Genomic DNA, 27653 nt, shown 5'->3' with positions numbered 1-27653 from the left:
CCCAGGGATGTCTCCAAATTTCACTAAGTACTTTTGACCAACAGATGCTACACTCTAACCAGTGAGAAAGAAAACAATAGGCTTTTGTTGGGAGTCTTATGTTCTCCCTCCTCTGCCTCCCTCCCCATCTGCCACGGTAGGTGCACTTCAGTGATCTCCTTGGGGTGCCCACAGTAGCCTGGGCCCAGATGTTTTCTAAGATAAAGTATAGTTACTGGATAATTGGGCAGGTTTTAAAAAACAAACACAGAGACTTCCACATTTGAGTGGGTGCCGTCTCTCGGCCCCGTGGAAGCTGAGCCCCCCTTGGAACTCTCAGGCCTGCCTTCCTGAACTAATGCTCAGTTTGAAAAACTATCTTCAAAGGGGGCAAAGTTTCATCCTTTGAGAAGGAACACAAAGTAAACCACAGCCATGCCTAGTGAATACAGTTAGAGATCAAGCTGGGAAATAAAATTTTGCATCACAAAAGGAGCGTGTCTGTAAATCTAGGAAACTGATATCTCACAGGGCTTATAGACTGAATTTTAGTGAATTTGTTAAAAACCAGTTTCTTTTGTTTATGGTCATACCTCATACGTCTCCACACAACATTGGGGTAGTCTGGCATGTTTTTCATTATTGCATTAGTAAAAAGTCCACTTTTTAAAATTTACTGTTCATTAAGATGGATCGTTTCTCAGCTCAGACCCCAGTGTCTCCTTTTTAGTATTCTAATCTCTCCGCAAATGGATTTCCAATTGAAAGTGGATCTTTTCTTGGCACAATACACCGAATACTGGAGCAGGAAAAGTGCAGCCAGAATAAATAAAGTTTGTGTGAAGATTTCCAAGAGATTTTCTTGGCCAGGAGGGAGTTCGGCTTGGTCATTGGAGAACCAACCATCTGCTAACTTAAGATGTATGCTAGTCCTAAATAGTTAACAACAATTTTAAGATTAAATTTTAAATAACTGGTGTGTGTTTTTCTCCTATTACATGAGGGTATGTGATTTTAGAAAGCTTAGAAAAAATACAGATAGAAAGAGGAAAGTAAAAAGAGTGGTCTCATTCAGAGGTAACTACTATTAACATTTCCATGGGTATCTTAGCAGAGGTACTCTTTTGTAACTTATTTTAACACATAAAGCTACATCATTAACATTTTCCCATGTCAGTTATTTTTCTTCTTTTCCACATGATTTGACTCTTTAGGGGTAAAACATAATTTATATAACAAATTATCTATTGTTAAACGTTTGTTGTTACTCTTTAAATGTTGGCCCTCCCTCCCTCTCTCCTTTCCCCCTTCCCATCTTTCCTTCCTTCTTCCTCTCTTTGGCTATCATAAGCAATATGATGATGAACATCTTGTAGCCAAGTCTTTGTAGACATTCCCAATCTTTCCTTGATGAAGTTGACATTTAAATTGAGTCAGAGATGTATAAAAAGAGAAATATATAAAAGCGATTCATTTTAAGAATTGACTTCCAGAAGATTCAATGTTCTCTCACTAATGATGACTAAAAACACTTGTTCCCCTATATCTTTGCCTATACCGGGCATTGTATTTTTGTTAATCTGTTAGATTATATCAATTTGCCTTTCCTTGGTTACAGTAGCATTTTTCATATGCTTATTGACCATTATCTTTCTTGTAGAATTCCTTTTTGTATCTTTTACCCATTGCTGTGGTCACATTTTTTCTTTTTACTAATTTTTAAGAGTTGTCTATGTATGGAGATTATTGGTCCTTTGTTTGTTACATGTCTTATAAATAATTTTGACAGTGTTCTGTTCCCCATTTAGATTTTGCAGAGAGGGTAACAGGAAAATTTAAAAATGTGTACTCAAACTATCAAATTTTTCCTTTATGGTATCTCCCTTCAGTGTTATGTAAATATCTTTGTTTCCTTCTAGAACTTTTATAGTTTCATATTCACATTTAAATTTTTCATCTGGAATTTGTTTAGATTTAAGGTGTGAGGAAAAAAATAAACTTAATTGTTTTTCCAAGTGGTTAGCCAGTTTTCTCAAAACCATTTTTGGAAAAATACGCTCCCCCCACCACCATTAGAAAGGTTATTTTATTTTATGCTAAACTAACAAGTGTTTGGCTCTGTTTATGGACTTTGCTTTTCCTGTTCCAATGCTCAGTTTGACTTTTGTGGCACCAGCCATCCATTGTTTCAATTACTTTTTATATATCTTAAAATTGGCTAGGGCTTTTTAATACATCTTAAAATTAGCTAGGGCAAGTTTCCACATTTTTCTTGGCTATTCTTAAATGTTTATTCTTCCATATAAACTTTAGAATTATTTTGTTAACTTAAAAAGTCCCATTGGATTGTATCAAAACTAAATATTAATTTGATGACAACTGATGTCTTTATATTACTCAGTTGCTGTTCCATAAAATAATAGTGTGATAATGATAATTATAATTAATACCAGCAGCCAACATTGATCAGCAGTTTACTGTGTGTCAGGTCCTGTTCTAATGTACCACTTCCCACATTGAACCTCATAACAACTCACAATAGAGATGCTATTACTGTCATACTCATTTTACTGATAGAGAAATTGAGGCATGAGATTGTTCAATAACATGCCATGATCACACAGCTTTAACACAGAGCTGGGATTTTTTTTTTTTCTGGGCGCCTGTACTTGTGTCTGGTATTTTCGCCACAAGCATGTTTGTTGTAAACATCTCTGCTGCAAACATTAACTGACCTATGGCAATGTCACCATAAAAGATAAATAAAGAATTATAAAGGGAAATTATAAAATACATGATGAAAAATGAAAAATTAATACCAAAACCAAGAAGACTTTTTATGAAAAATAAAAATCCATTGTCTTCAAAGTCTTCTGTTCACAATATTTTTATATATATTTTGCTTATTTCATCTTCTTTCTTGGCATAGCAGTTTTTCTTTTTTTGCAGCAATTTTTTACTTCATTCAGAGAAACATGAGTTTCCAACTAAAGAATTGATTATTAATGTTCTGGAAGACTGTGGGTTAGTAGCTGTCTTTTTTATATTTGCTATAGCTTGGCAACCTTTTGATTTTGATGGTCGGGAAACATGACAGTGTTCATTGAAGGACTGGAAAACTATGTGATAATTTTCTAGTATAATATGTAATTTGGCTTCATAGTAGTTGCTATTATTCACTGTTTTAAAACCACTATGTCTACTTATCACTTGATAGACCATTATGAGGGCTAAGGTTTACATATAATATAAAAATGGAAGTAACTGCAAAAACTTTGTCAATGGACAAATGAAATTGACAACTAGCTTAAACACATTGTCTGCCAGATATACATCAAACTCTTGTGCAGCAAAGATGTTTGCAGTAAAAATGCTGTGGCAAAAATGTCTATGACAAAGATGCTTATGGCTAAAATACCTGGACCCATATCAGATTCTGGCCATCTGTCCCTTAAATTCTGGTAAAACTAGGGTGAAAAAAATTTGGGTGTGCTCTTCTGGGTAGGATTTCCTCACATGTCTCTTCCAGTTCATGTATTTCATCTTCATCTGTGACTGATCACACTGTTTAATCCATTTATTAAGTTGTATGCCAGGGAATAAACTTTTTCAACTCTAGAATTTACACTAGCTTCTTCTGCAACACACAGAGAATACATGTGTTGAACGTTCTTCTCCTTTAGTATGTTTGATCCCTTTACATACTTTAAATGTGTTCATTGTACATTCTCTTTCAAATGGTTCTCTAGTCCTCTTTTCTTGCTGTTCTCCTGCTTCTCTCATCCAGCTCCCTCTTGTTTGCCATTTGGTACCGGGACGCGTCTTCTGAGGGGTTGTTGACTGCAGGAACGCTGGAGGTTGTGCTGGGCATTCACTGCCTCTGCCAGGGCCACAGGGATCCAGATGGTCACGGGCACGTTTTGGGTGGTATGCTATCTTACCTTTATGCTCCTGCCTTGAGCCACAGAGCTGCTTTTCCAGCCTCCATTTAATGTGCAGTGCAGTCCTTTGGAACCTATTTCTGCAGGGGGCCCTGCTCTTGCCCACTGACTTGCACAGGCTGGTGTCCTGTATCTGCATCAGCATCAGGATCATGACCTGCAGGCCCCCAGGCCTGGCGCCCATACAGCTTAGCTTTCTGCTTAGCTTTTGCATTCCTTTTCTGCTACCTGTACCTGGCAGTTTCCTCCTTAGTCCTTTGAACAAGGCCACATGTTACAATTTTTTAAAACAGTATTTTACCCAGAATTTCTGGACTTATTATATCAACCACAAGTTCAGAAATTGTTTTAGATTTTGAAATTGTTGATTCATTGATTTTATTTTAAGAAAAGGCAAGGCAAGTGGGGAGAATTAGGTATTAACCTATGCTTTTTATTTTCTTGTTATAATTATCACCTAAGACTATATTAAATTATTTTTAATTTTTGGCCTTAGTATGTTGGCATTTTATTTGTGTCAGTATAATAAATGTTTAAAGATGTTCATAGCCATTTAAAAAGGTATAGATACCTTTCATTTTTTAATTATCCATTCAAGGACTCAGAAAATCATGTTAATACCTCCCACTATAAATATTAATTTTTAATTTGCTCTTTTATATTTAACAGTTTTGCTTCACATAATCACTACTGTAGTATTTGTTGAAGACTCTGAGGCCTGTATCATGTCTAAACAGTTTGGACAGCCACAACAGCCTTAGCTTCACTACTGGGCTTCTAACTAGTCTTTTTCTGATTAATAACAGCACATAATTACAAAACATAACACAGCATTTAGGAAAAAATCTTGAAAGAGGAAATAAATACTATAACAATGAAAACATAACATTGTAAAGAAGGGAAAAAGAATGGGAAAGTAAAGCCATATAAATTTATTTTATTTTATAGTGACAGCTCAACAGAGACTTTATATATTCATCGGGTTGATAGAAAAATGGACATTTGAATACGTTGCATTTAAAAATTTATTTACCTTGTCCGTCCTCCATAATTTCTTGCTCATATTATGTACTGAATGGAATGAATAGGCAAATTAATAAATAAAGGACGAAGTTTTCTTTTTCGAATTCCAATATTTCCCCCTTAGTAATTTTTAATAAGCATATGTTTGAGTTTAGGAATGTTGCTTGCAGCACATAGCATGGCTGATCACTGCCTCCCCCTTCTTTAAACTGTCTGCACTGTGCTGGAAGCATTATTTGGTTTGTGCTTTAAGCCAAATCCCTACCCCAACCTCCTTTTTTTTTTTAAATGTAAATAAGATGGAGGGCTGTGCAGGTGTTTACAAGTATATATTAGGAAAGGAAGAAGGAGGAAGAAAGAGGATGAGCTGGTTTCCCAAGAAATAAAATTTCATGGACAAACAGGAAAATAGGCTTTCAAAATGTCACTGTTCAAACCCATCATGAATTTGCATTTCATGTTCACCTAATACAGCATCTCTATGTAACTTTCCAAGCAATGGCAACACTAGACCCCATTTCCATTGATCTTCAGAGAGGGGTTGATCTGAAGGTTTGCTCCTCTGGGAAGCTGAAAGGTGTTGATGTCTTTGAGTTTAACCCTCAGGAGTTTCTGATCTTGGGTTTGAGATTTTGGTTAAGGAGAGGGGGCAGGGGGACTTAAGCGACATCACAAATGAAAGAAAGAAAAAAGGAAGGACTCTACAGAGGGCGCACATCCAACTTCCATACTGTGACTGTCACTCAAAGGATATTTCAAAATGTTTTCGAATAGCAAGTGCTTTTTGGAGACATGAAAGTATTTCCAAGTATTAAGAAGGCTTGGAAATATTCCAATGCCAGGAATTCCAGATGTTTGTAAGGAAGCCACTGCATATCTCTGTTTCGATATTCAAGTGGGTTTTAAGATGAGAAGGAGGAAACAAAGGCATATCCTTCAGTTATTCCTTTTGAAAAACAGGCTAATACCTACTCCACAAGGCTACGAGGAGGACAGAACCAGTGTGAGGGGCTGGTCAATCAATGGAGTGTCTTCCTGGTTCTCTGTTCTCTTTCTACTTCCCAGGGCTATTGTGGCAAAAAGATGTGAAGCATTTAAGAGAACATAGCATTGTAGAAAATGCAGTATATTATTACTGTTTATCACTACAGATACTGAATCAATAATTTTCAGTGTGATGGATGCCAGATGCAAAGAATAACCAGGCTTTCTGGACATCTGTCCTCCCATACTCAGTCTTCCCCATGCCTCCTGGACAGCTGCATGAATCACATGTCTTTAAATTAAGAACTTGCCTGCTACAAATGTCTTGTCAAAGTGCCAATGTTGTGAAATTCATTCTTCGCATGAAATGCACTTAGCTTTACTTTCATATTCCTGTATTTCATGTCAGATATTCACCATGATGAATTTCTTGGCAACTCAAAGCAAGAATCATCCAGACTGAAAAAAAAAAACTCCCAGCATCTACACATGGAAGCCTTGCAGCTTAGCTTTTGATTTATTCGGAATTAATAAGTTTTGGTTGTCTACTTTTCCCGCTTGTGCTTGTGAGTGCCTAGTACTTTGTTAAGGAATGTCAAGCTTCATATCCCCTCACCCAACCATCACTGGCACTCCCGCCGACAGGGAGTAGCTCAGCACACACACAGGTATTGGGAAACAAGTCCCCCATTGCCTTTCCTGATGAAGAACGGGCTGTAGCAGGGGCTTGCTATATCTTTGCTGGATGCCCTCCCAGCAGAGAAGACCCTTCTTTGTACAGTTTCCTGTGCGTGGCCTTGTCAGAAGATGGGGCTGGGCATTCCCTTCCCTGAGCAGGCTGAAGAAACCCACAAACTCTGCAAGGACTTACTGAGCGTGACCGAATCGTTGATCTTGAAGCTGCAGAGGACCCTGTCCACGTTGCGAGCATGTCGAAAGCCATTCCCTCTCACCACTACTTGAAATGATTCTGAAACGAAGAAAGAGTAATGACAAGACGTGTTATTTAAGTGCAGGCCATTAACCCCGGGTTTCCTGTCTTCTCTGGTTTAGGGTGTTTTTTAACTATTTCACCAGGCTTAAAATATTTGAAAATAAGTTCAGTTTGGAACCCAAAAGTGACCATGTGGGTGCCTTTTGTCACTTACTAAGTGTCCACAAGGAAGTCTTCTTACTTTGAATTCCTACCTTCTTGCCTTTGCTCTTGCTGTTCCTTCTACCTGGAATGCCTTCCTCCCCTTCTCTGCCATTCAAATTTTATCCATCTATGAAGTCCCTGTAATTTTAAAAACTGTGCTGTCTGCAGCTAAGGACCACAGGAGAGGGAGGGGCTCTTCATTTCTTCGATCAACTCAAATATTCTCATTTCTCTTTTACATATTGGATGCCCCTAAATGATTTCTTTAGAGCTGAAGGTGCCTAACATTTTTTGAAAATCACTGCCTTATGACACTGGCATTCACAGTCTGTCCTGAACATTGTAGCACATGATTATGTACTGTCTGATGTGCTTCTTTTGCCTTCCACAACTAGAAAAACATTTCTTTTGGTAGAGAATTGTTTGATATTGCTTTGGCCCTCCTGTCTCTGCTGTCAATGCTAATACCTTGTGTTATGCAGCAGTGACTGCAGTTAGCAAAATATCAGTCTTGCTTACTGGTGAGCAGTTGTCAAGCATTACCTATTTGAACTGATGTTGGCCCCTTGCTGTAGTTAGTACTCACTTCTCTCCGAATAGAACAGAGAATATGTATCACAGGTCTCTAGCCCTGCATATTAATTTCGCATGGATATAATGCATGTGGAATTAATTCATGGTAATAAAATCCTTATGAAGTAGAAATAATGATCCTTTTACAATAGCCTTACCAAGGGGAAAAAAAACCAGCCCGTTAACTAGTTAGTTAAATGTTTAGGAATATTTGTTTAAGTTTGCTGGTAGCTAATAGTCAATGTTCCACCTTCTTTTGTTTTTGTCGTTCTATGCATATAAAAATGGGGGCTTGGGATAATGCTGCATGGCATATTAAAAAAGAAATTGACTAGAGGTCACAGAAAAAATATGCGGTGTTTGTGAAAGTAGATCTTAAACTGGAAATTGCTCTCCAAGAAGAGATTTTGGTGGAGGAAGAATAGAATTAGAAGACTAGCATTCTTCTAAACTTTAAAAAGACGTCATGAGTGTATGTCACCTTAATTCCTAGGAAACTGATTTAGAGATCATGTCTGCCGAGAGAATAATAACTGATGTTAATTGCTCTGTCATTATGTGCCGGGCCCTGTTCTCAGCATTGTATGTGTCTGATGTCATTTTAACCTCACCACGGCCCAGGGAGGTACAAATGAGAAAACTGAGGTTGGTGAGGTTATGTGATCTGTCCACAGCTAGCAGCTGTCAGAATCAGACTGGAATCCAGCTCTGTCAGATGAGCGCGCCATGCCCTCAGATCTCAGCCACTATGCTGTTTACCATTACGCTAAAATGGATCCTTATTGTCTTGTGACATATGACTAATTTAGAGACTGATGCTATAATTTTTTAGGCCTATTTTACTTTTATTTTAGGCAGGCTTGCCCATTTTGCAGCTCTGGGGCTAGCCTGGATGGAAAAGTGGAGCTAGCCTGGATGGAAAGCAAGAAGCTGAAATAAAAGAACCCAGAGGCACTATGTGTGCCACAAAGAGCACAAATTTGAACAGAATGCTTTTTACAAGTGTAATGAACCATAACAATAAGGAACTTGAGAGTCTGACATTTTAAATGACTTGCCCAAGGTCATGGAATTAGTAAGCAGCAAAAACTGGGACTTGTATCCAAGTGTTCGCTGCCTTAGTTTTAAACTATATTAATTAAGGTCATGGGCACATGGTTTTGAGACCATAAATCCTATGAATATTAAGTATTCAATATATGCATGTCAGTGCATATACACAATTGCTATGGTTTTCTTTAGAGGTCTGCCTGGCATGTCTGATGATGCCCTTGGTTCAACAACACTGTGGAAGATTCTTTTTGTATCTTATTTACTCAAAATAAACCTATAGAAACCTATTTCTGGTTTTAGTTTGAATGCTAGACTTCCAGAAATCTGCCATTGAATGCTTTGGTTGATTAAAAATGTTTTCTGCCTCATTTCTATATCTACTTCTCTTGTTTCCTCCGACACCAGCAGACAGAGAGAAGACTCTGGAAATGCAGGCTGCATGCCGAGGTCTCTTCTCTAACAACATGTTTTAGCATTACGAGTTCAGCTGCTGAGTCCTCTATAAAAGAGGCTGCCCACAGGTCTGTTTGGCTCAACCTCACAGTGTTTAGGAAGAAAGACATCAGGAATCCATGATGTGGCAATGCTGGAAACTCAACTATTTAACCCCCTACGCCTGAGAAGAAGATGGAGGCAGTGATGCTGCGGGAAACACAGAAGGAGAGAGGCGGGGGCAGTTTCTGTGTTAGTGTGCACATGTGGTTTCCAGAAGAGCCTAAACTTCTGACTCAGCAGCCTGATGAGAATGTCAGCTCCTCACACATGCAAGTTATGTAACAAAACCCTGTCAAATGAGTGCGCCAGCAAGTGAGAACCAAGACACTCCAGAACCAGGGCATACTGATTTAACTCCATTTATCCACAAAGCCCTAAACCTACCCTTCAAAATATGCACAGCTAAGTGTTTTTTGGCAGTTTGCACATTGGATTACAGCTCTTAAGAAGTGCCTAGGGCTCGCAGGGCTTCAGGAAATAATTTCTGCTTGAAAACGATCTTCGACCTAATCTTTTAAGATACCTATTTTTTAAGGCATGGTATCTTTAAGACAGATGTTTATTATGATTCTTTTGTCACTCTTATTCTCAATGATAATTTAAGCCTCCTGATGGTAGAGGCTATTGTTTCTATTTCTTCAGAAGTTTTGACTGTGTCTCATTCAGGGCTGAGTCAGTCTCAGTATAAGCTTATTGAATAAATAAATAAATAAATGACATTTTGGCTTAGAAAGTGAATAAAGGGGAAGGAGTAGGTGGTCATTTATTCCCATGCTAGTCAGGTCTAATCCTGTTTATTTTCTGAGGATTAATAAAGTCAATGAGTGAAAAGATGTTCAACATTATTAGTTGTTAGGGAAATGCAAATCAAAATCACAACACAATATCAATCCATATTCACTAGAATGGCTATAATAAAAGAGATGGACAATAGCAAGTGCTGGTGAAGAAATTAGAACCCTCATACATTGCTGGTGGGAATACAAAATGGTGTATGTGCTTTGTAAAACAGTTCAGTAGTTCCTTAAAAAGTTAAATAGAATTATCTGATGACCCAGAAATTCCATTCCTAGGTATATATCCAAGAGAATTAAAAATGTGGGTCTACATGAGAACTTGTAGGAGTATGTTCATAGTAAGTAGCCTTATTCATAATAGTGAGAAATGGAAATCCAAAATGTCTATCAACTGATGCCTATGGTATTATTACAAGGGAATATTATTCATCCACGAAGTTCTGACACATGCTAAGACGTGGATGAATCTTGAAAACATTATACTAAATAGAAGAAGCCAGATACAAAAGGCCATATATCGTATTATTACATTTATATGAAGAGTCCAGATTAGCAAATTGATAAGGACAGAAAATAGATTGGCTATTGCCAGGGCTAGAGGTGGGAGTAATTAGGAAGTGAATACTTTGGGTTTCTTTTTGGAGTGATGGAAATATTCTGGGATGAGGCAGTAGTTATGGTTGTACACCTCTGTGAATATATTAAAAACCATTGAATTGTGTTTCTCTCCCCTTTATTATTGCATTTCCTCCCCTTTACTCTATTTTTTCTATTACCATTTATCTCTCTTATACCCTCTTCCACCTCCCCCTCTTCCCCCACCTCTGCAATCACCACACTGTTGTCCATGTCCATGAGTCCTTTCTCTTTTTTGCTTTTATTTTTTACAAGGGTGAATTTTATGGTATATGAATTTTTAGCTCAATTAAAAAAAGAGAAAAATTAAGGTCAGTGAATAGTTTGATAGATTTATTCCATTCTGTTCCTTCCTTTTGTATTTAAAAAAAAATTTTTTTTGAAATGTGGAACTCATAATTTTGAAATGACCTTAATAAAGACTATCATTTACTGTATCTATAAATGAGACATCTCTATAATCTCCATTTTTTTCTGCCTCCCAAGACTTTTCCTGCAAAATTGTTAGTGATATTTCATCGTATGAGTGCGTTTGCATTTGCTCTTGTTTATTAGATGCTTAATGAAACATATAAAATATAATATGGTGACCAAGGTATATTAAGTGCTTTCTGATGCCTAAATTATTCTAGAACTTTAAAAATTTTATAACTATTTATTTATAACAGCTTTATGAGGTGTAATTGACATTCAATAACTTGCATATAAAGTATATAACTTGATTAGTTTTGACACACGTAAATAATCATGGGACAATACCACAATCAAAATAGTGACCACACCCATCGCCCTCAGAAGTTGCCCTGTGCCCTTCGTCATCCCCGCCTGCCTCACCCAGCACCGCTCCCCTGCAACCACTGATCGGCTTCCTATTATAGATTTGTTTGCATTTTCTAGAATTTTATGTAAATGAACTCATATGGTAAGTAACTTTTTGTCTAACCTCATTTACTTAGCATAATTATTTTAAGACTCATCCATAATTATTTTGATATTTATGCATAGTTTACTCTTATTTATTGCTGTGTATTGTTCATTGTTTGGCTAAACCACAGTTTGTTTATCCATTTCCCTGCTGGTAAACATTTGAGTTCTTTAGAGTTTTGGGTATTAAAATACAGCTATTACAGACATTTGTATGCAAGTATGTATCTGGATATAGATTTCCTTTTCTCTTGGGTAAATACCTAGGACTAGAATGGCTAGGTCATATGGTAGATATGTGTTTGATTTTTTAAAAACTGTCTAAACTGTTTTCCAAATTGATTTTGTCATTTTACATTCTCACCAACACTGCACGAGAATCCCCCCTCCAAACAGAAATATCTTTAAGTGAAAGAAAGATAGAGCAGGGAATTAAACAATCTATCCAGAGAGGTGCCTAAGGGCCAGGCATGATTGCTTTGAAAAACAATGAAAAAGGAAAGAAATGAAACCACTATTTGATGTTGCTTAAATGTGTCTGTTTTTAAGCATCTAATTTCCAAATGGTAAACATGAAGCCTAAAACTCCCTTCCTTTTCAGCTACCTCACCCAGTTTTATTACAAACAGCGGGAAGCGACACAGCAGGAATAATACAACTGCTTCGGAAATGACAATGTGAGGAGCTAATTATAACCTCCTTCCATTTCTGGAGTACAAAAGCTTCAAATGTGGAGCAGTTGGCAGGTTGCACACTTAATTCCAATTAGTTCCTTCCTGGACTACTTGCTCACATAATACACTGTGAACTGTTCAAGTTTACGGCCAACTAAGTGGGGCCCGAGGAAAACTGGCTTAGGCAAAAGGGTGCATTTCCTAGAGAGGAGCTAAACTAGGCAAGGCCAATCCAACAATGGGTCAATTCTCCTAAATATACAGAGACAAATTTACAAAAAATTCTTAATTAGGAACTTTTTTAAAAAGTCTGTATTGGAAGGGAAGCAGAATTATTTAAATGCAGGTAATGTTAAAAAGGTGCTATAAAGGCTCTCCACACAGCAGGTGACTTCCTATATGTTTTAGAACAGGGACTGTAAATCCAGTGACAGAGGCGCCATGCTAAGTGACAGCCATATGCTTGGCCTGAGTATTAGGTGACAATAGGGAGTGGTGAGGGGTATGATGAACAGAAAAAAGTACACACTTCTTTTAAAGTTATTCAATCTCTACTAATTACCTTGCAATAAATACAGGTCCAGTGTTGCCAGATCTGATTTTTCAAATCAAGATGAAAATGTGAATTTTTAGATAAAATCAGACTTTTAAATGTTAGCAATAAGTTTAAAGTTTCTTAAAAAAAAAAAAAAAAATACAGTGTGGATGGAAAGGAACACATGTGCAGACCACTCAGGGTTTGTAGGCTGCCAGTTTAAAATCTCTGGCAGTGGCTTCCAGATCACATCTTCTCCTATGGGCATGCCTTTGTCAACGTCATTCTTAAAATATGGGACTTGGAACCACAGTCTGAACCCAGAACAGTAGGGCATGGAATGGGCTCTCTTGATCTGGACACTGGATGGCTACTGATTCATCCTAAGACTACAACAGCCTTTTTTTTTTTTTGGTCAGAAGCAAACTTATCAGATATCAGGATAGGTATGATTCTCCTTGTTTTTTCTTTCCTTCCATATCAACTAAGACAGGTTTCCCTAAATCTGTCTGTAATGTGAAACTGGCTATTTAAACCCAAGGCCAACATTTCAGATATGCCCCATTAAATTTCACCCTGTCATTTGCAGCTCAACATATATAAAGATCTATGTTGGATTTCAGCGTTGTTGTGCCCCCTACTGCATTATCTCTCTGCCTCCCTCGGGGCACAGTTGCTGTCAGAACCAGGGCTGTCATTGAGTTGTTGTTGGTGAAAGCCAGCCTAGGTCATTGCCTTGGGGTAATGCAGCTTGAGGGTCCTGAGCGGAAAGGCCTGGTGGGGCTCCACAGCGGGGCTGCTCTGGGGGCCGGGAAGGGAAGTTTTTACAGAGAGTGAGGGGAGGGGGCTGAGATAAGGTTTTGATGAAAGCAAATTCTACCTTTTTTCCCACAGATCTCTCTAGGGCTTAGTCTCCCCACTACACTTGGAAATATAAACAATAAGTTATTTCCTTATTTACTTTCTCTTCTAGCACATGAATAATTAATCATTTTGCAGGTACTCTGAACTCTACCAATATTCTCCCCATTTTTTTTTTTTTTTGTAGAGACACATACAGAAAAGTTTTTCTCATATAGGTAGGTCAACATTAAGATTCTCACCTTGACCTTTAATCCTCATTAAAATGACATTGATGATAATAATATTGCCTAGTTTTGCATAACAGTGTGTGGTTTTCAAAGCACTTTCCTGTAAATCCCTGAGTCCTGGCCGTAACCTAAAGAAAATCCCAGAGGGGTAAACCGAGGTCTACTTGACAGGAGTTCACAGTCATGGACAATGAAATAGGATGAGTGAAATAAAATAGTGCTTCACAAAAGCCATGCTTCCAGGGAACGATCAGCACTAGGCCCTGAAAGAAATCCATGGAAGAACTTGTTGGTGTAAGGATTTCTTCTGGAACTTTCATTTCCTTCTTAGTAAAGCTATTCTGTAATCAGCATGTTCTAATTCAAGAAAGATGGGAGCTTGGCTCTTCAAAACCTAGGGCTAGCTTCCATCACTGCGTCCTGTAGTAATTTTTTCTTTAAAAGAAATAAAGGAAATGGAATTAGGTAGTTGACCCTGACACAGGAGACGATTGTTTGTCTATAAAATATGGCATATTGCATAAAAGCCAGAGATTTAAAACTTATCTAAAATGTTTTCTTGGATTGGATTTGCCAGAGATTTGCCTACTTTATTGTTCCTACCAAAGAAATAGTTCTTGGAAAAAATTTCAATTAAATTACTTTAACTTGTTTAAGTTCACGAATGCATTTTAATATTTTTATCTCCTATTTTCCTTGGCTTTTAAAAATATCTTTTATTTATTTTGTTTTCCATGTAATAATAAATATATTAAAATCAATGTGTTTCCTAGGATCAGTTCTTGTGGACCCTGATATTTCTGTGCCACATTCATTTTATATATGTGGCCTTTTTTTATTGCCTCAAATACCTCAATGGTATGTAAAGGAGATTTCAGTTTGCTAATCTTTGATTCAAGAATTATTTAGGAAGATATTTTTCTATTGTCCAAGTTGAAATTTTGTTTTTATTTTGTCACTGTTCTTTCTCTCTTTGTCTATTAATTTCCAGTTTTTCTTCATTTTAATTAGTTTAAAAGTATGATAATTTCTTAAGGTGAAGTAAAAGGAGTTAATGAGGGTCAAATGGGCAAAAACAAGTGCAGTGTTTGCTGAAGGAATATATGAATCAAGATACTGTCAACATTGATTGACTACCTGTTAAGTGCCATGTACTTTATCAGGAAGTGGAGAAAAGTAAAATTCCTTAATTGTCCTCAAGACCCCTTTAGGAGGGGACTTGATTATGCCAGTGAATTAACAGAAGCGTATGCATTGTCTTTAGACTCTCGGATTCACTATGAAGTTGGAAACACACTCAGAAGTTTCGCTGAACTGCAAGTCTGGGTTTTATGCGTGAATGGGATAACCGTACAGTTAAAGAACTCCCCCGTTTTCCAATTATTTTAAATGAAAAAATTGTGGAGGTGGGTTTACCTTGAAGCTAATGAGCCCTGGCTGAGGCTCCTTACCACACAGACTCCTTACAAGGCTCTGGCATTGGGCTCCCGTGGTCATACTCATTTGTTAAATTTGCAAAGGTAAGATTTTTCAGTTCTTCTCCTTAAAGAGGTTCTCCTAGATCTGTACCGTGGCAACTGCACCTGTCCCTGCCATCTGTCTTACCAGGTAGCAATTTATTTAAAGGTCAGTAGGTAATTTTTGTTGATTGCTTTTCTTTGGGAAGTTTGCACATATCTGTGAAAAGTCACCAAATATTAACAACTTTATATGTTTACATATATACTTAATGTTTTGTTGGTGGCAAATAATTATTCAGTGCCTCTAATTCTTTGAAAATTTTTCAGCTATTGTAAATATAGCCAACCAACTGGAATGGAATCTCTAAGGAACTGCTTCACTCATACCAATAATTATTTGCCATAAAGGATAAACATGTACTGTATTTGAAAAAGGCTGCAAGTTCTTCTTCAATGCTTATATGATTGTATAATATATTTTCTGTAATAAACTAATAACTGGCACTTGATGTTTTGGAGACTAGGAAGGTGATATAAACAGTGACCTCTCAATGGTGACAGACTCAGGCTCCCAGAGCACAGGCATGGACAGAGTTTATTCTTTTGTAGCTCCAGAACCCAGAACAGTGCCTGGTACTCAGTAGGTGCTTAACAATACTTTTTAAATAAATAAGAATGATGGGAAACATGTCAGGAATTATACAAAAAGAGCCAGCTTGGCTTTAGTTTTAGGCAGTCTGTTACAATATAAAACAATAGCAAGACCCACAATTTGGATCAGTTAGAGAAAATATTGTGATTCAGAGAAGGCTGATTTTTTGTAAGTAAACACATCCTGTATAATGGACAAAATTATAATGGCCCTTTTCTAGGACAACTGAAGTTGCCGGACACAATTTTGGGAGGACTGGTAGACTGAGCAATTAATTAAGGTCAATATATTAATTATGGAGCGAGGCCAGCACCAATTAATTAAGTAATTAAATATTGCTTCCAGGGGTGGCCTATGATCACGGAGAGCGTCTGGTACCTGCAGGGCTGCCGCGAGTATATAGGGTTAGACTCCACTTCTATCCACCACAGGTGATGGTGGTGATGATGTGTGGGAATCCACTATTTCTGCGATACTCACAATTAATGCCACAAAAAGAGAGTTTGGACAGATGTTTTCAAAGTTTCAAACACCTGACATGTTGCTTCTTTCTCTTTTTTCCCCTTAAAAGCAAATGTATTTAGCAATTTCTACTCCTCTCTCCACCCTCCCCCCTTCCTGCCTTGCTTCCCCTCTTTCCCACCAATGAAGTCAACATGTGATTTGAGCTCAAACTCTCATTTTTATGACAGCAATTAGCACTTAATTTCAACTTACCTCCCGCACATATAGTGGATGGTTCGGCTGCTAGAATTTCAATGCAGGACTTCTTCAAAATCTAGAAGGAAAGGAAATAAAGTTGAGGCACAGATTATTTTGTTAAAACCGAGGTTTCCCTTCAATTTTCCAAGATAGGAAGGTTCAAAGACATTATGCTGCAGTGGGTGGGTGGGTGTGTGGAGAGTACTTTACTAGTGTCCTTAATGTTAAATATTCAATGAGCTAACATTGTGTTAGATGCTTCTAGGTGTCCCCAAAGCCATAAGAATTATCCATTCCTTTGTTCTTTCAGCAGATGTTTATTGAGTGTATGATATGCCAGACCTAGCTATGGGGAGGTGTGACCTCTTGTTGGGGAAATAGAACTTAGATTTGAAGAGATAAACAACAATGGCTGGTCATATATGGTAGATGCCAGAGCAAAGAGGCAGACAGAGGAGATACGGAGTTCATGGGGGAGGTCACTGAGGTCTGGTTCATTGGGAAAGACTTTGCCAAACAGGTAGGACTCTGCCCATGGAGTGGAGTGAGTCAGGTGACGGTCGGGCTCTAGACAGGGAATGGCAGGAGCAAAGGTGAGAAAGTAGAAATACATAAATCTCTTCAGCTGGAGCAAAAGGAGTTTGAAAAATAAAAAACAGAAATGATGATAACAGACAAAGCTGGAGAGGAGGATGGAGATGGCCTACCCTCTAGAGGATGGTTTTTAGATTCTTGTACTCCGTTCCCTTTTTGTTAGAAAAGTTTGGAAAGAAGTTGTGGGAGAGGGTTTTGAAGGCTGCTTTGCTGTGCGGCCCTCTTCAGGGGCACCGTCTATGCCTTACCAAGTGGAAATGTAGTCTTCCCCCAAGTGAGGCTTGGAGGGCTGGGTGGAGCATGTGGTGGGGTCCCATGACTGCTTAGGGACTCAGAAAAGAAGCCTCCTGGCCGAAGCAGGGTTTCTGACTGGTAGGGTATACACTTCTCTCCACCATTTGTAAATCTTGTCTCTTACTTAATGTTGATTATGAAATTTCAACCAAGCATTTTAAACAAGTATAGGATGCTGAGTTAATTTACCAAATAAATGCAACATCTTTATTTGGGCCTTAATTTGGAAACTGAGGGGTTTACAGGGCTGAAGGAAACCATCTTTTCTATTTATGAAAGGGACATTTGTCAGAGGAATTTGAGAGTGAAGTTATAAAACTTAAAGTCAGTAAAAGAAAACTCATGTTTTTGCATTGGGAAACACTTGTGTTGAGGTATTTATCTACATATGCTATTTTGTTCCAGTTTAAGTAATACATACACCAAGAGTTACAATCAAATAAAAGTTATAATAAATTACAAAAGAGGAGGGAATGGATTAAAGGGAAAATAAGGGGAAGATGAAATAAGGAGTGTGAACATCATAGAAAAAATATACTGTGAGGAGTTTATTTCCTTACTAGGAGTGGCTCATGGATTTAGTTCTAAGCTTTCTAGTAGCAAATGAGGACAGACAATATTTATGAGATTCTCAATCTGTAGAATAAAAACAAGCCAGCTTCTCAGAAGAGATAATATTTACCCATTCCAGAGAGCAACCTGGGCGTCCTCATAGAGAAGCATTGTGAAAGGAAAGGAACATGCTTCAGAAAATCTTTTTCTGATGTGCAGATGACAAAACATTAAAGTGTATTCATTGAACCAAGTTGCCTCACAAACATGTATTTTAGGTAACTTTATGTACCTGAAAGTCATAAAAAGCAGTATTTCTTTTTTTGGCAGTTCTAAAATTCAGATTTCCAGCTATTTTCCCTGATATTCCTTCCCATTCTTAAACAATTGAAAGGCGTTTTCATACTTGGATTCTGCTGTTTGTTTTCAGCTTCCCTCTGATTTCATAGCAGGGAGCAACCTGCATCTTTCTGCCAGCTTTCGCCCTCTTTCCTTGGCCTCTGGCTTACCCAGCCACCTCTGCCCACCCCCAAACACAAGAACAAACTCAGTTTCCCCTAGTCCCCACATCTGTTTTACTACAGGATGATTCGTGTGCCCCCAAGTCCTCACATCCAGTGCCCATCTCTGTCAGAGTCAGTGATCTTCACAGCTGGCTCGGGGGGCCTGGTACCACCACTAGCTCCTGAGTTCCCTTCGTTGTCGTTCTTACTTGGGATCAGGGACCCCAAAGACAGACCCTGGGCATCTGTATTTCTCTGCCAGCTCCTCCACCCTCCCCTTTCCTAGGGTTGGTTCAGTCCTTTAGGTCTCTTGTGTATGCAGCAATGTCCTAGGATTGGGACTTACCAAGATTTTGATGTACAATGACTCATACACAAGGCAACAACTGTCTGACTTGAATTGTGATGATCGTTCACCCTCTATTCCCAATTTGTTGTCACTGGGCTCTTCCTGCCTGAAGGGCCCGCTCAGCCAGTGGTGGCCGTGACTGAGGGAGGTAACCACCCCCTTTTACATTTCCTCAGGCAAATCTTCAAACAGGCCACATTGGAAGAAACAGAATTCACCCATATGGAGAAACTTAATAAATAGTGGCATTAGAACAACCATGAAGCTATTTTTTGATGTTTTAAACAAAATTCCTAAGGCATTTGGCATCCCTTTATAAATCCTTCTATCATCCACAACAAAAGATTTCAAAAACAGTTTAAGAATAAAAATTGAGCTATTGGATCTATTCTGTCCCCATCCCCAACTCCACCAAAACACATAAATGAAATATTTTCATCCATGTAAGCTCTTGACTTTAAACCAATCTTTTTGAATCAACTCTAATACTTAACCAGGGGTCAGTAAAGGAAACGCCCGTGAATCTTTGGCCACAAAGACACACTGAGCAGGGTTTGTCATAATAAACACACACTGTATTATTCTCTCAAAGTGTCTGCAATTAGCTGATAAATCTAAGGGGTGTATGAAGGGCCAAAAAATGTCAGCCAAGCGCTGTGCTTCAATCCAGTAAAAACACAACTTTCCCAATCTTAACTTGAAACATCTGGAAGAGATGCATCATAGCCAATAGAGTAAAATTTATCAGGGAGGGGGATGGGCAGGGTTTGTCTGGGACTGTGGCTTCTATTAGCTTGAAATGTCTGGTTTCAAAAGGTAGGAAGTCACAATGGCACTGGGTAAATTTGAGGGGTGCCCTTGGTTATTAGCATGCTGCCGGGGCTGTGCAGTAATCAGTCTGGGCTTTCCCAGACAGCAGATCAGCTTAGGGACTGGAGGCTAGATGGAGGTGGGGAGGCGAAGGATCTGTCCCCAGCTAGAGCAGCAGGAGGCATGGAAGAGTTGTAGAGACAGCACTGGGGAATTGCTGACATGAAATCACTAGATGGAGCGGAAGGGACTCACACAGAGGGTGATGTCAGTGCTGAGAGTATAACCGGCCTGTAATGGAGACTGGGTAAGAGCACCGCATGCCTGAAATATTATGCACTGTGAGGCGTTGGGTCCTGGCCTTGGTCCTGTACTTAGCTGACCTATAGTCTTTGACAAATCCTTTAACTATTCTGAACTCCAATTCTGAGTAGCTTAACAAACAGTAACATCTTGGAATCTGGAATGAAATTGCTTGGGACGGCTCATTCATGAGCAATGTGATCTTGGGCAAGTTGCATAACCTCTGCGTCTCTGGTTCCTCAATTGTAGAAGCAGGATAAGAAGAGTACCTACTGCATAAGGCTGTGGAGTTGGGAACACTGAATGAGATAACATAGACAGAGCCTATAGCACAGTGCTTGGAATCTGATAAGAAAGTTCCCAACTAATTGTAGTTATATTATTAAGAACTTGGACTCTGGAGGCAGATTTGGGCTCTGAATAGATTTATGTTCAAATCCAAACTCCACACCTTACTGGCCATGTGGACTCGGACAAGTTATTAAAACTCTGAACCTCAGTTTTGTCTTCTGTAAAATGGGGATAAGAAAAACAATGACCTGAAAGGGCTGTATGATGGCAAAATAAGTAAGAGACATGAATATAGAGATATTTAGTTTCTAAAGTCCATTGGACTTGGGTGGCAAAATTAATATTGGATTGGAGGGTGAAGAAGAGATTCAAGGAAATCTGACAAGGTTTTTGTTTATGGACAGAACAAACAGATGTGATTGGTCAATAGTTATTAACAACTCTTGGGCCACCAGCCGGGATGTGCCCCTCACGAAAAATTTCACCAAGAAATGTGTTCAGAACAACCTTACTCATAAAGCACTTAGGAGAAAATCTGACATACAAAAGTAGGTTTATAGTTATGAGTATGTGAAACACAGAGTTTATTCTTGTATGATTATTAATTACTGTACTACTTTCCATATGAACACCTATAAACCTACGTTTGCCCACCCCTGTATATTCAGTCCTCGAACCTACAGCTGTTACTGTTACTCTCGTAATCACCATTACTACTGCAATTCTTGTTGGGCCAAGACAGTAGCTCATATATGCTTACAGCCCATCACCCACCACTGGCCTCATGCTTAATTTGGTGAAAACAGAAAGATGGCTAATATTTTCCTGTCACCTTTTTGAAAGATTTCAGAAAGAAGATATATGGGAAGTCATGTTTGAAATCCATAAATAACTATATTAATGTGACATGCTGCTACTGGTATAGTTACTTTTGCACATCTCATTAAGTTGTTGGCACAGTGAGAGAGGCAGCAAATGTAAGAGCTCTGCCAGGTAATAAGAGCTATGCCGTATATCTAAAGTGAAATCCATTGTGAAAGTTTAGGTTGTATATAAGAGTTTATTTTTTTGGACTCTAAAAGCCTAATGTTCTTTTTCATAAGGTTCTCAGTTTATACAGACATTTCGCAAGAATCCTTAAAGGATTATAAATATTTGTATAGAGTTATGAGGAACACCTCCTTTGCCATAAGCACACATAATTTTTTTTCCTAATTCCTCTGCCTCCTTTCCCAATAAACAACCAATCTTTATTTACTTGGCCACTTACTGTTAGGGGATTTGGGTGTGTGTGTAACTCATTCACTACTTCCACACATCTTTCAGAAGATCTTTCAGAGCATGTTCCTTGGTGTCTTGTTTGTCTTGAAGGGCACATTCTGCTTTTAAGATATCTGGGGCTTGGAATAGGCTGCCCTTGGGTGGTTAACTGCCTGTTGACCAATTATATCTGTCTAGTTCTCTAAGACAAAACCTAGCCATTTTCCTTTACTTCATTTTGTCCAGTGTGGATTTTGCCACCTAAGTCCTGATGATATACTAGTGAGATATTTCTGTATCCACTCACATTTTAGTATAGATTACTATCCTTCAGAGGACTTGTCATGGTTTATAATTATATATTTATTTTTGGATTGTTTGGTCATTGTCATTCTTCCTCCTTAGACTATAAACTCTATGAGGGCAATGATTAGATTTGTTTTGACCCACTACTATATCCGCAATGCCTAACCTGGCACATAGTAGGCACTAAGTAAATATTAATTGAATAACTAAATGAATAAATGGCATAATTTCTGCATGGCTTCATAAATTGGCATTCTAGCATCTTATGTAGTGGTCTTCTGTCTTCCCTGTAATTACAACTTAGGGTCTTCTGAATGCAAGGCCGTATTCTGCATCTTGCAACACCTCCTTCTTCTTCTGACACACAACCATCTTTGGGGACCACCTTCTCAGGGTGCTTATTGCAACACCTTCATTTTTAAAGGGTTTATCTTTGAGAACAATAATGCTGTGGGTGTCTTGTAGCTCCATGTCTAAGATTTAGATTGGCCTGCTTTGCAGAAGGCCTTGGTGCCTCCACTCGGCAGAAATGCAGAGGCCTCTGTGTCGGGGTGAGACTCAGGCTCTGTCAGAAGAGCCACAGGCCCTGGTCCGGCTGCTGGCAGAGCGCACATCGGATGAGCCGGGAGAGCACTGATTTTAGTTTAAAAGGCCAGGCAGCTTGGGACACACAACAGGCTCATCCGCGCCTTCAGGACTGTCCGTGTTTCCCCCATGAATTTTGAAATTCCAGCAGGTCCTCTCACACCATTGTCTCGTCCAACATCGTTTCATTATAATGTTTGAGATACTGTAAAAACTCCTGTTTGTATCCGTTAACTTATGGTAAAATTGGTTTCAGTATACATCATTTAGCTGCAGTTCTAAGAATCTATTTACAGCATTCAGTGAGGATTTGCTGTATCCATTCTACACTTTAAACCAATAATCACACATAGTGTTAACTAGGGACATTATCCTAGATCCATGTCTTTTCTACAGAACCTGAATTTAAAATAAAAACTTACTATTAAGCACACATCTTTCTGGGATTCATATATGACTTTATGTATACTCAGACGTTAGACCAAATAAATACTCTAACCCGCAAGGAATGTTTTTAAGGTTTTACTGAATTTTGGACAATAAAGCAAAAGTCTCTGTCTGAGTGGGGGCACCCAGCTCACTTAAATAAATGCTACTCTTCTCTTGGTCGATTTCACTCACGGTCAAGAAGACTCTTGTGTGAAGGAGCACACAACAAAGCACGTTCTGAAACTGAGGAAATTCTTTTCTTTTTTTTTTCCACAAAACCACTTTCTTGTTTTCAGAAGGAAAGCTCAGATAGCTGTGAACTTTAGAACGTGGTTTATTTAGTAAGAAGAGCTTGTTGACCTGAATATTGGCGAAGTCAGTGGCCCTCCTTGGGAGCTGACCCCTGCAGAGAGCGTTTTTGCTGGATTTTGTTCTAAATTCTGCTTTAGCTTTTACAATGGATCTAAACAGATTCCTAGATGTAGGAGGGGGGGTGGTAGGGTGCTGAGGATTAACTGACCATGGCTTTCTGCAATCTTTGTAGCCTCTTCAAGCTAAGGGAGTTTTTATTACACTTGGACTTTTTAATAAGCCAGCTAGACTGATAGCTTAGTTGAAATGTCTGGCCTGAAAGACTGCAAAGTCTGAGTCTAATTAATGACTGCTGAGGCAAATAATTTTTTTCAGAAAGATTTTCTGCTCACCACAGAAACTACAATGGATTCTATTTCTGTTTCCAGGCCTGCAAATGAGCATGGAGCCCAAAATGCCATCTCTTATAGATACTATCTTCGAAGAGCGGGTCGGGGAAGGACGGAGGGGGATTTTATAAGACACAGAGCCACACAAATGCCCCTTGTCATGCAGTGTAGGCCATGAAGGGTGTGCAACCCTCTGGGCTGCTTTACAATGAATAAATGGGCACAGCATGACATTGGACACCATGGGAAACACGACAAATGGGGCAGTCTCTGTGACCGGACAATTTGGCAACTGACCCAGAGGAACAGCACAGACCATGACAAAGATCCAAGAGCCAGGCGAATGGTTCCAGCAATCAGTGCTGCTGGAGTTCAAGGCAGGGAGGGTTCCTGGTGGAGGAGCAACCAGGACAGGCTCCTTGGGGAGTAGAAGACTGGATCAGGGCCTTGAGACAGCATTCAAATGGGGCAGAGGAGGAGAAGGGGCTTTACCCAACCAAATAAGCCCAACTTAAAAGAAAGGTTGCTGCTGCAGAAATGGTCCTCCACCTTGGAGAGCTCTGGAAGGAGGATTAGTTCAGTCAAGACAGAAACTTTCCAGGACTATGGAATGTGATGCAGACTGCGCCTGGAGGGAAGCCCTGGGCAGCTCCTAGTGGGATCCTGGAAGAGTAGGTGGAAGGAAGACCGTAAAGACAAGTTTCGCCTTTTGCCATAGCTTTGCTAGGAACTGGGCCACATTAGGGGCTCCATTTCTTTCACCTCCCCATGAGCAGAAGGGAGAGGTCAGCACAGGACATGGTTTTCATAAAGAAAATAAATACGTATACACCATGGAATAGATCCACTCCTCAGTTTTGCTGATCTTACAGCTTCTTTGATAACAAGAATGTTCATGCCAAAACTTGCAAGAAATCTATGCAAATACAGTTGTTTGCTCAATACTTGATGTCGATCAAACATGCAGATGGTGATCAAACACGTACCGACTCATCCTCCCATTAATGGGAAGCCTGAAGTAAGCTCAAATATTTATTCTAAGGAAATGCTCCTTGATAGAGGTGGCTTGGTGCCAGGAACTGGGTTTTCCTTTGCATAGACAGGGTGCCTGGTTCCAGGCCCATGAAGAGGGACAGCAGGGAGGAGGAGCTGGCATCTCAGCAACCAGGTCAAGTGCTGGGATTCAAATCCAGTGCTGCAGACCCAGTTCAGCGTTACCTGAACCCACTTTCAGGCAGGTTCCCATTTCACTGCCCGCTGCACTTCTGATAAAAGAAACAAACACCCACAGCCTGATTGGACCTTGGCTCCATATTTTCACTTGAGGGCTGGCACTGCATTTGCCAGTTGTGGTCACTGGAAATTCCCTGAAGAAGCCACAAAAACAGAAGGCGAAGGAATAGCTTCTTCCTTTACAGTTTCACTGGCTTAAAGGGCAGCAATCTTCCAACCAACCAAATTTTGTCTTATAATTTTATCAACCAGATTCTGCAAAAGCTAGTAGGAGTACTGTCCTCAGAGGTAGAGTCCTGATCAAGTGTGGGGAGAAAGATATTCCTTTCAGCTGTGTCAAGCTGCCAGCTTCTCGTGATGAGGGAAATTCATCCACTGAGCAGAGTTTGGGATTTTCAGAGATAGTCTCCACCCAGTAGTAAAAGGCAAGGAGCTCTCACGCCCACCCACTGTGCACTCAGCCACACCATGTGGGTTCTGGTCTTGCTTCTACTAGAACTGGGTGAGCTGCGTCAGGCCATTTCACAATTTTGGTTGTCAGTGTCTCTTTCTCTGCAATAGAGCTGCTTCCTGGCCTAGACACATCATTCAGTAGAACATTGTGGTCATTCTCCTCATGGCCGTTGGAGACATACCTGGATCTAGTCTGGATCACACAGCCCAACTGATGTGTGGCTTTGGACAAGTTAACTAATCTCTCTGTGCCTACAGCACCTGCTTCTGTAGGAGTAACAATGTCTACATTAAATTGTGGTCGTGAGAATCTGATGATTGTGTGAAATGATTTGCATGGTGTCTAGCACATGAGCACTCACTAAATGGTAGCATTTTTTGTTTTTACTATCCTAAGGAAATGAGTCATGGAACTGGGTTCCACCCACACACACCCCATTGGAGCTGTGGGCTCTTGAGTAGGTTATCTGAGCTTCAGTTCCTTTACCTAGAAAATTGGGAATAAGAGTACTTCCTTCACAGGGTTTTTACGATTTTTTAAATGGGATGATATTAAATGGGATAAAAGAAAAATATTTGGCCTCCAAATCCTTTATCTGAAGCTGCTGATTTCTTTCTGCCTTTACCCTATATCCCACTGATTGGAGACTAAAATGGAAAACAGGTAAGAGCACCTGGAAAAATAACACAGAATGCAAGCCTGACACATAAAGACTTCTCCCTTAAAGTAGAAAGGGTTGAGGAACAGTGAAAAGACCAAAACACAGGAGTCAGATTAAGGAAGCAGAGAATCTGGGGACTTGAAGAATCTAGGTCCTGGGATTGAGTGGTGATTTTCCATTTCCTCAGACATACTCAGCTGAGTATTGTAGAAAGAGCAGGATCTCTGCAGCTAGACCGTGGTTCAAATTCCCCACTCCGCCAGTATGGGCAGACAGACTTGGGGTGGTTTTTCTAACCTTCCTGCACCTCCCCTATAAAATGAGGTTAATGAGTCCTTCTTCAGAGAGGGGTTTTTGAAGTGCCTAGCAGAGGAGTTGGTGCGAAGAAGGTGCTCAATAAATCATATTGATTTTTCTTTTTCTTTATGGGCCTAATTATTATTGATCCTCAGTGTTTATTTATTCATCGCCTAAAGGGGATATGGATGAAGTACTACGATCTCTAGATTCCCTGAGAGTCTTGATTTTAAGCATGATTGTTCTAGAGTCAGACTTTGTATCTGGCTACAGTTTCCCACTGCCCCCAACAATAAAATACCATGGCCTTCAAGGATCCACATGACTTAGCCTCTGCTTGCTTCTTCACTTCATCTTCAGCCATTCTCCACCCTAAGCACTGCCCTTCTTACACGTTGCAATGCATCATCCTAGGGCTCTGCTCGGCTGGCCGGGACTATTCTATTCATGCTCTTCCAATGCATAGCTCCATTTCCTCCTTCAGGTCATCTCTTCAAAAGAGCCTGGGTTCTTTGTCAACCCCGTCACTTGTAATCTCAGTACTGCAGTACGTGACTTCTTTTATACCATATATCACAATTTTAATTATGCATATTTATTTACTTGTTTTTTTCCGCTCCCTCTACACAATAAACTCCACCAGGGTAGAGTCTCTCTGCCTGCTTTACTTTTAATTGTATGTCCAGAGTCCATCGTAAAAATTTTCAGTGAATACTTGGTAAGTAAATAAGTATTAGCTGCTGCATCTTAAAAATAAGATCATTATGGGTGGAGAACTTTATAAACCATTTGAGCTTATTGAAAGCTACCCTGCACTCTTATTTTGAATAATTAAGCCCAGTTCTATTTTATTATGAGAAAATGATCAGCCACCAAACAACATCCATGGGAACAAGCTGCACTGGATGCTTCAGAGAGGGGAAAATGGGAGCTTTCTTTTCATTATTCAGAAGGAGAAATGAACCTACTTCTTAAAAATAGCCAACTTTTAGGCCATAATTGTTTTGTCTGACTTGAGAAAGATGAGCCCTGCTGCTCCTGTCCCTGTTTCTCTGTCCAAGCAAACAAATTAACAACCACCATAAATACAGGTTTCAAGTATTGGAAGGATCGAAACCACCAGCATAACTCCCAGATAAAAGCTCCTAAGAATGTTATCATTCAGCTAAAAGTTGGACTCTCAAATTATTATTTCTCTCCCATTTGGGGAGACATTTTTGCTAAAATTTTTTAAACATCTTTGGAGTTATTTCCATTTAGGGGTAAGGAGAGCTCTATAAACATCCAGGCTCCAGTGAATCTTGGGCCAGTTGCTAAGGCTGAAATATTTAAGGACAACAGTGACTTATGAAGACAAAAAAAGATTCAAATTAT

The 27653-nt window shown here is 39.3% G+C and overlaps 1 protein-coding gene across 1 annotated transcript in view; it reads right to left on the bottom strand.

Annotated features, from left to right (window-relative positions):
• Positions 1 to 27653, bottom strand: part of ANTXR1 (ANTXR cell adhesion molecule 1) — a 223120-nt gene that overhangs the window by 130336 nt on the left and 65131 nt on the right. The window contains exons 9-10 of the mRNA XM_054593556.1: positions 16673 to 16733; positions 6799 to 6897 (exon numbers count right to left, since the gene is read on the bottom strand). Coding sequence (XP_054449531.1) covers positions 6799 to 6897; positions 16673 to 16733 — 160 coding nt within the window. The remainder of the gene's footprint in view (positions 1 to 6798; positions 6898 to 16672; positions 16734 to 27653) is intronic.

Source organism: Pteronotus mesoamericanus, unplaced genomic scaffold (assembly GCF_021234165.1).
Source record: "Pteronotus mesoamericanus isolate MK-2021 breed Mesoamerican mustached bat unplaced genomic scaffold, CSHL_Meso_final scaffold_45, whole genome shotgun sequence".
NCBI lineage: Eukaryota > Metazoa > Chordata > Mammalia > Chiroptera > Mormoopidae > Pteronotus > Pteronotus mesoamericanus.
This window is presented reverse-complemented; position numbering and strand designations above follow the sequence as displayed.